This window comes from Artemia sp. Qi Xiang Cuo, chromosome 16, assembly GCF_049724085.1.
Source record: "Artemia sp. Qi Xiang Cuo chromosome 16, ASM4972408v1, whole genome shotgun sequence".
Classification (NCBI taxonomy): domain Eukaryota; kingdom Metazoa; phylum Arthropoda; class Branchiopoda; order Anostraca; family Artemiidae; genus Artemia; species Artemia sp. Qi Xiang Cuo.
The window spans coordinates 15743239-15755687 of NC_142809.1; the positions used below are offsets into that span (position 1 = coordinate 15743239).

General features: G+C 35.5%; 1 protein-coding gene across 1 annotated transcript in view; it reads left to right on the forward strand.

Moving 5' to 3' along the window:
• Fim (plastin-2 fimbrin) overlaps positions 1 to 12449 on the forward strand; it is a 132386-nt gene that overhangs the window by 36412 nt on the left and 83525 nt on the right. Inside the window, exon 2 of the mRNA XM_089102669.1 lies at positions 10090 to 10257. Coding sequence (XP_088958795.1) covers positions 10090 to 10257 — 168 coding nt within the window. The remainder of the gene's footprint in view (positions 1 to 10089; positions 10258 to 12449) is intronic.

Sequence of the window (12449 nt, forward strand, 5' to 3'; positions counted from 1 at the left end):
CCTTTTTACACACATCTTTACTTTACAGCTTTTTGAATGCGCCAACACCAAGCAATACTTTTCAAAAGACATTTCAGAACAAGTTATTTTCTTAATGTCCCTCCTAAACCCATTTTCAAATTGAAGTACCCATCCTTTTCACCCACAACTTTACTTTACAGCTTTTTGAATGCACAACACCAAGCAATACTTTTCAAAGGTATTTCAGAACAAGTTCTTTTCTTAGTGACCGTGCTAAACCCATTTTACAAATTGAAGTGCCCATCCTTTTCACCCACAACTTTACTTTACAGCTTTTTGAAAGCACAACACCAAGCAATACTTTTCAAAAGGCATTTCAGAACAATTTCTTTTCTTAAGCTTTTTATTTTCTCTGGTAAAATTAGAAATGAATTGTGTTCTTTGGTAAAATTCAGAAGAGATCTTGAACTTTTCTATCTTCTATGAAAAATTGAGCCTGCTAGTAGTATCTTTATCTCTAAAAATTCTTTTTCATACATCTCTGACCTTTTTAATAGATAATCTGAACGTTTGACGTTCTAGCATACCCTACAAATAATGAACACTTAACAAATTAATGCATAAGATATTTTTAATGAAATAATGACATGTAGAATATTAATATAAAAATAAGTTAAATACATTATTATACATTATTAGTACACTTGCGTTTCACTTTCCGTCAATTCATCTTTATATTCATTGATGATATTGTCTGCTAATGTCCTTTTTATTCTGCCTGCGATTTCACTGTCTATTGTCACATTATTTTTACATAGATAGCAGTTTTGACACATTGACAAGATATGATTTATGATGTTGGTGCAGCTGTTTGCATGCCTTCTTTTTCCCTTTGCTTTCATTCGAATGCTAACACCGGAAAGATAGCGATAAGATCGATCAACGGCTAACATGCTACCAGAACCATTAGCTAGAAGTTGTCCCTCTTCATCAACTATTATTTTTACGTTGACATTCTCTTTGAGTACTACTTTCTCGGGTAATGTTACTCTCGCATATCCACCGTTTGCATGATGGAAATTCTTGGGTACTCCAAAGGAATCTAACTTCTCGCTGTCATGACAACGCATGCATACATTTCCAATAGTGTTACCACTTGCACTCGTTTCATAGTTCAGGTATTTCTCCTTGTCAGCATTCAACACGACGATGATTTTATCATTTGCACATACTTTCGTCGAATAATTCATCTTCACTTTTTACAGATATGAATTGTGTGTTTATCCTTCCACTGCGTAAAAAATATTAATTTAATGCACGCATTAAACTAGGTAGTTTCGATAACTTGCCATAGAGTACCAACGGGAAAGCCGCGTCGTACCTATGAAGATACATAGAGTACGATTGGTAGAGCCGTAAGCATATTTCATATCATTTTAAGATACGTAAAAAAGTTAAAAAATACCATGTTAAAAAAATTCAAAATTATTTTAAAAAATGGGGGGAAGGGGTACCGGTGGTCTTTGGGGGCTCGAGGGGCATTAGGGGGACCGGGGGCCGTTGGGGTTGGGGTAGGGGACCTCACGACACTGTTCAAATGGAACTTATGTGTGAATATTCTTCAAGAAGATATGGAGCTCCACTTTAATTCTGAGTTTTCTCGAAGAAGTGCAAAATGTACAAGTTCTCTTCTGAATTTTCTTAGAGAAGAGAAAAAAAGTTAGCTCAATTCTGAAATTTACCAATGAAAATGAAAAAGCTTTGATTTCAGTTCCTAATTTCTCAAAGTCATAAAAAATTTGAAGTTCAATTCTAAATTTTTCCATAGAAAATAGGAATGGCTATACTATGATTGTGATTATTTACCATGAAGATAAAAAGTTTTACTTTATTTCTAATTTTTCTTTAATTCAGTTAATTCATCTAACCACCAAAACAATAGGTTAGGTTAGGTATAAATAAATATTAATAAATAGTTATAAAAATTTCTCCATTTTTAGTAGAGGTTAGGTTAACTTATCATTAGCGCTAAGGATAAGCTAAGCCAACCTAACATAAATATGATAAAAGGATTAAATTCGGTAATGTTAGGTTGGATTAAATTAAGTTAGGTTAGGTTAGGTTAGGTTAAGTTAGGTTAGGTTAGCCTACGTACGCGCGCGTACGTAGGTACGTAGTTTATTAGGTACGTACGCGCGTACGTACGCGCGCGTACGCGCGTACTATTGAGCCGAGTCTCTCCTTACTTACAGTTCATTACTACTAACAGTTTGAAAAAACTCTGCATATATGGTTCATTTACCAGAGATAATTCAGGACAATTCAGAACAGGTTCCCTGCAATAAGCCAGTTTCGAAGTAACATTCACGTGGCGGTACATTTTTGAACGACGATCAATAAGGAAATATGTTGTGATCATCAAGAGTCCGTCAATCGATGTAGCAGGAGCGATTACCTTACATGGTACATTTAAGTTAAGCCCAGCTTTTGCAGTGGATTTGTTCTGATTTTGAACGGCCAAGGAGTGATCAATTGATCAATTTGATGAATTTTAACCAAATTGAGCGGTGGTTCTGCAACTTTATTTTGTGTAGCCGTGGATGGCAAAGCTACCAATCTAGGTTTAAATAATGTTGCCATTACTTAAAGAAACACCAACGTTAGAGCTTACTTCCAAACAGACAGAAATGTTTACTAGATGTTTTGGTCATAGAAATCTAACTTAGTGCTCACTTCTTGAGAAGATATTTTATTTTTCTAAGGAAACATAATAAAGCCTTAAGGTTATTTTAGAAAATACCGGAATTAGGCAATAATACTCTTTGTCGGCTTACAACGTTCCAAGTCCTCACTCAATTCCCGACCCAAATGCGAAAAAAATACAAGAAAAACAAAACAAACAGATCACATGAACAATGAATAATAGCGTTGGAAAAATCGAGGAAAATCTCCACAACTTGCGGAAGAGAGCAGAGCAGACTCGAACCCCATTAGACCTAGAATATTTTATACGTACCAAAGAGGTAATTCCGAACATGTTTTTGTTGATAACTAGCAGAAGATTTCTTGTGCTTCCACAAACCTAAAAAAGTCTTTATTGTACTAGTTCAAACATGTTTCGGGACTTCCCCTCCTGCTTATAGGAAAGCCTGAAGATCCTCATTAAGATTTCAAATAGAAAATCCATAATTTCTAGAACATGATGCCCCCTCATGATGTTTTAATTTTGTTACTCAAGATTTTACGCGTGTTCATCTGAAGGAAGGTTAAATCGCCATTAACTTGGTATCTTTTTTAGAGCCGTCTTCTTGGCACATTTTATACTTTTTTTTAGTATAATATACTAGTTAAAAATAGGGTCCATAAAGTAGTAAATAAACTCTTCCTCCCAACCAAGTTTCATATTGATAAGAATTTAGGGACCCTATCTCACAGGGAAGCCAGGCCAGGATTTCAAAAGACTGAACTAACACACTCATTCTTTCTTTCATCAAGTTTTAGTGAGACTCGGCACTTTAGTAGATATCGTTATGATAAAATCTAGAGAGCATCTTCCATACGCAGATCGGATTAGATACGGACCTGGAAACGGCATAACTAAAGCGCAATCTCTTGCTTCCCATCCAGCTTTGCTCAGATCTTCTATCATATCTTCTATTGTGAACCATATAGAGAACCTCTCTTCAGGGACGTACGCAGGGAGGGGGCCTGCCCCCCGAAATATCACGATTTTTCATTTTCCCATAATTTTCGGATTTTTCTTACAGAATAATGGGTTTGAAGGATTCCCCCCCCCCGAAACAAATTCCTGCGTACATGTCTGCTTCTCTTCCTGTTGAGACATTTAGACATATAGAGATTGAACCATTTACATAACCTCTCTCCCTATTCAGACATTTAGATAGTATAGATATTTAAACATTTAGAGAACCTCTCTCCCTATTGAGACATTTAGATATTATAGATATTTAAACATTTAGAGAACCTCTCTCCCTACCGAAACATTTAGACAACATAGATTAAACATTTAGAGAACGTCTGTACTTACTTTTGACCTGGTTTGGTTGAGATTCGACCTCTTATGCTACAAGTATTATTACCAGAATATAAGACCGCTCACCTCTTTCCCTTTTCAACAAAGATCAGATGGGGTTATGATCCCCAAAAGAAACCAACCGGGAAGCTAGGACACTTAATTTACATCCCACCCACTTTGGTCGAGATCTGACCTACTTTTTTGGTTAGATTTTGTCTATGACAATAATTTTAGGATCATTTTCCACTAATCCCCGCAGGAGCTGGATCGTTGCATTACATCTCGAATCAAACAGTTTGTGGTAACGAACTCTAAGTAAGGAGCGACCCGGCTCAATGGTAACCGAGACTCTAAAAGAGGGAATTTTGATACCAATAGATACATTAAAATAATCATATTTTAATGTTGATTTCAAACATATAAGTTTTATCAAGTTTAGTTCTACCCATCAAGAGTTAAGTGGCTGAGAAAATTTGGCCGATTTTCGTAAAAAGGGAAAGATACCCTCTAAAAATTACAGAACCTTAATGAAAATCACACCATCATATTCAGCGTATCAGAGAACCCTACTGTAGAGGTTTCAAGCTCCTATCTGCAAAAATGAGGAATTTTCCATTTTTTGCCAGATGAAAGATCACGGATGCGTGTTTATTTGTTTTTTTGTTTTGTTTTTTCTTTCTTTTCCCCAGGGGTGATCGTATCGACCCAGTGGTCCTAGAATATCGTGGAAGGGCTCATTGGAACGGAAATTAAAAGTTCTAGTGCCTTTTTTAAGAGACCAAAAAAATGGAGGGCAACTAGGCCCCCTCCTACACTCATTTTTTTTCCCAAAGTCAGCCGATTAAAATTTTGAGATAGCCATTTTGTTCAACACTGTTGAAAACAATATAACTGTGTCTTTTAGGATGACTTAATCCCTCAAAGCCCCCAGGGGAAGGCCTGAAAGTTATGAAATTTACCCAATGTTAACATATAGTATTGGTTATTGGGAAGTATACAGACGTTTTCAGGTGGAATTTTTTCTGGCAGTGGGGGGGGGGGGGGGGTCGGGGGTTATATGGGAGGATCTTTTCATGGGAGAAGGGATATTGCTATGAAGGGGGCGCCGGATTTCCCATCATTATTTAAAAAAAAATCAGAAATTAAAAATATAATAAACAAGTTTTTCAACTGAAAGTAAGGAGCAACATCAAAACTTAAAACGAACAAAAAAATATTAGCTATATGATTGGGTTCTCCTTCAAGTCAATGCTTCGCTCTTTAAGCCAAAGATTTTTTAGTACTTTCACAAGAGCTATTTATTCTAATTAACGGCCTTTCTGATTAAGGGGTCATTTTTAAAGAATTGGAACAAAATTTTGTTTACTTATTCAATGAACCAAAATAAAAGCTGAATTAACTAAAAAACGATCAGAAATTAAATTAAAAAAAACAAGTTTTTTAAACTGAAAGTAAGGAGCGACATTAAAACTTAAAACGAACAGAAATTATTCCGTATATGAAAGGGGCTGTCCCCTCCTCAACGCCTCTCTCTTTACGCTAAAGTTTGACTCTGTCTCACAACTTTATTTTTTAAAACAATAAAAAACTTTAGCGTAAAGAGCAAGGCGTTAAGGAGGGGACAGCCCCTTTCATATACGGAATAATTTCTGTTCGTTTTAAGTTTTAATGTCGCTCCTTACTTTCAGTTTAAAAAACTTGTTTTTTTTTATTTAATACAAAAAAGAACTAAGCTTTAAGTGTCCAGAAAGTTTGGCTCAGATTTTGACCACTTCTTTTGGCAAATGACAAGAATTGGGGTTTCAGGGTTGACTTTTCCGGAACATTTCCAGGAGATAGGTAAAGAGTTTGGAACTCTTTTCTCTGCATTTGAAGGAATATTTAAACCTACAACTGGATAAACCAACGTCGCATAATATAACCTGGAAGAATTTATGTACGCAGGATTTTAGAATACAATGTGTTGTGAGTTGAGACCCCCGCCCGATAACGAGGATATTGTAAGTGTTCCACTGGTGTCAGAGTGCAGGTAACAAATATTCTATATTCTTATGAATGTTTTTGCCCCCCCCCCCACACCGAAATTCTATTTTGATTGATTTATAGGCGCTTGTTATTATTATTATTGCCCCTCCATCTCGCTCAAAATTCCTGGGGACTTGCCTGGAATCGTATTGCCTCTTAGATAATTTTTTAAACTGTGGATGTTCTGCTCATATGAGATAAGTAATTGTGCTTGGTGGATTTCTGTAATTTCACTGAATAAACAGAAGTTTTCATTTATTTTTACTTCCAGTTGCCGTTTCCATTCCAATTGCCGTGTTATGTTTTAGAAAAATAAATACATTTGTGTAAGCTTTATCTGGTGGGAGTATTCTTAAGTGTAATAGTGTAGACTAATGATTTCATATTTTTTAAGCTATGCAAATATTTACTAAATTAGAATAGGTGTTACGCCAGTTGTGACAAATACCAATTAAATCCCAGAAACGATAACAGTACCTTGCAGTTTTTAAGATAAGTTGGAAAAACCTTCATAAAGTTGTATAGTCTAATATTACAACATAAATACTTTTTATGGTGAAAAAACACGTTACCGACCCTCTGATTTTTATTTTCAAATGTTCTTTTTTATTGTTTGTTTCTTTTGCTTTGTCAAAACCATACCCAAAACATACTATAGGCCGCTGCTACCAAACATCTACTAGGGGTCTTGAGTGATTCTTGAGTATTATTCTCGTTTGACAAACAAAACACACCCAAGAATTCTGTTATGTAGCTCAATCCTCTCCCTCTCGAAAAAAGCTTGATCATCCTCCCTATACTCGAAATCCAGAATACGGCCTTGCATACTGCCTCGAGCGTGACAGATTTGTCACAAAGAAAAGACAGAGGAGAAGTCCCATCGGTACTTTCCCATTATATGGGCCTTTAGGGTTAACCGCTGTAGAGCAGGCAGGGATAAAACCCAATTTGACGTTTTAACCGCTTTAGAGTAGGTAATGATAGCGTGGTTTTCATTGCGTATACGATATTAAACTGTGGTCTTTGGGGTTTAGGGGGGTAAAGGGTACCTAGGTTATGTTAGGTTATGTATTTAATATATGCTATGCTTTACACCCCCTCCCCCCTAATGTGCATATATATATAGCCCAAATTTGTTTCTAAACTATTGTATATTCATCCTATTTTATTTTATTTCACTAGCATGAACGAAACTTGACTTTTTAGAAATGCCCATATAATGGGAAAGTACCGTCACATCCTAGGACACTTTTGTTGCAGGTGGGCCTAAACACTCATCTTCTGTCCACTTCGAGTCCCTCTTGGTCCACCTAACCGGACAGAGGAGAGGATTCCACCTAAAGTATTTGAAGGCCTTAAATTCGTTCGAAGGACTCTGGTAAACAAATGGAAAAGCATGACTAAGTTTTTTTTTGTGTCCCCCCATCTCCAAGGGAAATTTATCCCACTTCCTCTAAGGGCTGGGCTTATCTGCGTTTTTCATAGTATGTTAAAACAAAATCACTAACTTAATATGTACGGTTGGTGCCCTACATTTAGCCCAAGAAATGTCGGCTACGAATAGAAAATGGGTTAAACTTAATCAATGATAGCTAATCAATCCTTCGTAATTGTTGTATTGAAAGGAAATAACAAATCATTTTAAGTGCAATGCGTGGTTGGGGGTAAATCTTCCGATGCTTCCCGTGTTTTTCCTCCAGATTTCTCCGGGTACCCGTTTAGAGCTGGGTCGACTCTGGCTGATCTTACACAATCACACCATCGACCTCTGTTCCAAACCAAATAACGAGCAAGCGACACTAGGACTCGAACCCCTGTTCTCAGGGGTTCAATGGTGCACGCAGCACGCAGGCATATATGCAGGGACTTATTTTCTAGAGAATTGGGGCAGGGATTTGAATTAGAAAAAAAGTCAAATTATCCAAAAATATCGAAAGAGAGAATCTCTCCATAAAGACAAAAATTGTTGAAATCTTTTGTGGTTGAAGGACATGAGTTCAAAGGCCTCCCACCTCATTATTGTGAACGTGCCTTATACTGGCTACTATAAATAAGTATATTAAAGCATCATATGAGAAATCGAAAGCATTTTGTAAAAAACTACTTTAGCTACATCATTTCAGAGTTAATGAATTACAGTTTTCAAAGCATAGATTAATTGTAAAGAACGCTTCCAAAATAAAACTTTTTAAAGAAGAGTAAAGAGTGGTATTAAAACTTAAACCGAACAGAAATAAATATGTATAATAGGCCAAGCTTAAAATGAAGAGGAATTACTACAAATCAATAAATGTAACATAAAGCGACAACAAATTAAACGAATGATCAAACTTAAAAGCACTATTCGTTCTGAGACATATTTTAAACCATCAGAACTAAATGATGATCGAGATTTTTGGATTGACTCGTGACGGACAATTTCGACTGGACTTATATACAAAAGCAGGGGAACTGAATTTGGTTGGACTCACAGGCGAACAGGTGACCTAAGCCTATGAAAGACTCACACAAATGGTAATGGGGCTGCCATAAAATTCTCCAAGACGTGACTAAGGTATTTCTTTATCAAATCTAAAAATACAAGTTTTACATTTTTCCGCTATTTGTAATCACCATTAAGTATTGCCCAAAATAAGCCTAGCTGCTGAGGACAGTCACCATGTATGTGACCGAAATATCCAGAGGTTTTGTTATTATTTTCATTTTCTAATAAAAGGATTTGTCCCTATTGATCTGTTATTTGTACTTTCAAAAGATGTCACAAAAAACGGGGGAGGTTAAAGTGTTATCTTAAAAAACCTCTTTAGGATTTGAAAGTGATCTATGTAATTTAAAAAAAAAGTAGAAAAAATATGATAACTATCATAAAACATCTAGAAGTTTTAGAAGAAAAAAGTACCATAATAGTCTCCGTAAGAGTTTTGACTTAGGAAAGAGGGATGTATCTCCCCTTTATGATTTTTTTTTTCGGGCACCGTGTTTGAGGGGTGGTTGTAGAAGCCCGGGATGTGACTATTCGATTAGAAATTGAAAGCCTAATTTAATTGAAATCAGAGTAAAGTGCAGTTCGACCGTTGTTAAGTGCAAATTATACTTAGAGGGTTTAGGGGCGGGGTACTCTGTTCGTGGTAATCCCTGTTGCTTCAAGTTTGACTTGATTTTTTATTTTATATTCTTTTCGTTTTAAATCTAGTTTATTCATTCCTAGTAATTTCTTTTCGTTTCAAGTTGGATTTATATATGTCTCATTTATACTCGTTTTGGGTTTTAACAACTTTTCATACTAGTTTCAAATTTTTTTTTTTTTAATTAATGGAAGGAAAGCACTGGCTTCCTTATTAATGGAAGGAAAGCATTGATTTCCTTTTAATTAATGGAATTGAATTCCTTTTAATTCCTTAAAAGGAATGATTTCCTTTTAATTAATGGAAGGAAAGCATTGATTTCCTTTTAATTAATGGAATTGAATTCCTTTTAATTCCTTAAAAGGAATGATTACCTTTTAATTAATGGAAGGAAAGCATTGATGCTACAGAAAACATGAATTTGAATGTACCTTTAAATGTCTTCTACGCATGAAATAAAAATAAGAGACACAGCATTTATAGAACAGTCAAAGGCAGGTCTGGTATCAAGTAATAATCATAGAAATACCTCTAGTGGGATCTTATCCACGATTTTCCTCCTGGGGGGGTACATAAAATACTTCAAAAAACGCATAAAAATTTTGGTATTCATTTTTGTTACGTTTTTACGTGTTCGACAAATATTTGTGGGGATGGGGTTTATTCAACCCCATCTGTTTTAAAGGATTTTTATGTTGTCTTGACTACTTATGTCCTTATATTTCATGCTCGTATTAAAGTTTGCCTCTAGGAGGGGGGAGGGGGGTCCGTATTTTTTTGAACAAGTGAAATGTAAAAAAAAAAATGTTTTTCGGCATTACATTTAATTTTTCGAGGGAGAGGCCCTTTGGCCCAATCTGAGGTGTATACTCCATCCCACTTCTGCGTGCAGGCGCTTGTGTCACTAATCTCCGTATGTTAAATTTCTTCTTTTTTTTACAGATCGACGTTAATAATAGTGGATCCATTGACATGTCGGAACTAAAAGCCGCGTTAGATCTTTGCGGTTTCAAACTGCCTCAGTACAAAGTTAGACAATTAATAGAAGAATTTGATCGCGACAAACGTGGTGCTAGTCGAGGAACACTGTCTTTTGAAGAATTTGAAGCAGTAAGTGTTTTTTATATTAGGAAAAGCAATAACAAGTTAAGAAAAAAACTAAGAAATTTGGGCATTATGAAGTTTGGATAAGAAAAGGTACTGGTGCATTATGCGGTCATTGCTATATTCTGTATCAAAGAAACCAGTCACGAAACTCGTCAAACTGCCATTTCATTAGCAGACAACGGGTGATTTGCTAGATAAATTGATGACAAATTGTGGTTTATCAATACGATTTTTTTGGGGGTTTAGGTAGGAGAAAGGTACCTAGGTTAGGTTACGTATTTAATATATTAAATGCTTTACCCCCTACCCCCCTCCCCCCTAATGTGCAAATATATAGCCCAAATTTGTTTCTAAACTATTATATATTCATCCTATTTTAATTTATTTCATTATCATTAACCAAACTTGACTTCTTCGCGGTGCCCGCATAATGCACCAGTACCTAAGGAAAATTGTGTAGCGAGTATAGCTCGTATGTACATACAACAAGCTGTCCTCAGGGCAAATTGAGGAAGAATAGCGGCGTAACAATAATGAAGATATATAAACAATCCGTAGTCAATTAGAAAATCCGAAAACAATATTGAGAACTAAAATAATTTTTAAAGTAAAGGTAGAACGAAGCTAGAACGAATATAAATATAAAATTGAATTCGGGCTTTCCAATCCAGAACGCAGCTACTACAATCGACCTTCATTTTAACAAAAGAACAGTGAACTTAATGATTCTTTTGAGAAAAAAAAAATACTTTGACCAGTATAGCGTCCAGATTTTTTTCCTGCTTTTTTTTATGATATATTTTTTATTACAGAGTTTACTGGCCAATTTTTTAAATTAAACTTATCATAAACAGATCAAGAATGGTACCTCAAGTCTCTACTTTTTAAGTCTCTAACAAGTCTCTCTACAAGTCTCTAAGTTTTTTTATTATTTTTCTATTTTATTAGTATTTTTTTTTATTAGTTTAAGACTATTAAGAGTTTTATGTTGTTGTTTTTTTACTAGTTTTCATGTTCCCATTTTTTAAGACCTGTATCATTGTCTCTGCTTATGGCCAAACCCAAACAGAAAATGTTTTTATTATTTAACGAGCTTTTGTGTGTTTTGTATTTGTTTAGTAGTCCTTACTTTACTAATTTGCAAGAATTTTATCATTGGAAATAACAGGAAACTCTTAGAGCTGGACGAAAGGGTTGAAGAAGTTAAGAGAATTTAAGGCCAACTCAGAATCAAGAGCATCGGGGCTCTTTTTTTTCAACAAAATTTTCGTTGCCTAACAATACGTTCCTGAAATTGCCAGGTGCTTTTGATGCAGAATATAGTGGTTGCAACCACTTCCCTTGTTTTTCAAGGATTTTCCTTGTTTGTCAAGCCAAGGGACTGTAAGTTTCCCTTGCAGGGTTTTCAGACAAGGTGGTTCTAATCGTGTACTAAGTTTGTCGACCTAACACCACTTTTAGGAGTTGTGGGTTATTGTTCTTGTTGCTATGGGTCGTGTTCGTCTCTTACTAGGTTTCAGCTATTGCCGCAACCACGATGACGTTCAAATGAGCTCACCTACTATCACGATTCGTTTGAAAATCGTGGAGATGGGGGATTCCTCGCAAGCTGTTATAAGAAAATTATCAGCGGAAACGGAACGGGCTTATTTTGTTTGATCGCTCCTTATTTGCAATCGAGTTTTAAAAAAAATAATAAATTATTGAGAAGTAAAAGTAGCAAAAATATTATTTTACAATTGTACAAGACTGAATCTTCGAATAGGTTGGGGCGGAGGAGAAGAGTGCGCAGCTGTATTGTCCTTAGTTGGCTTAGTGCTGCAGTTAGTTGTTCGTAGCAGTTATAGTGGTAGCAGTATTATTCTAACCATAAAAATTCCCATTCCCATTTCGTAAAATCATTTATAATTATAAAGAAATGAAAACATGTAAACCTTTTTAATAAGACTGTGAACACTGCAAGAAAAACACGAAAATCTTTTTTTTATAATAGGAATCCAAATAATTTGGCTTCACATACGAAAGCCTTGATCAATGGAAACCAAGGCTGTATACAGGGGGGGGGGTAGGTGGTTTGAACCCCCCTGAAATGTTTATCCGACTCGTAAAAACTTAACAAAAATGAATATAAACACATTTTTTATGTGTATTCGAGTTTTTTTGTACCCCCCTCCCACCGGGAAATAAATCCTGGA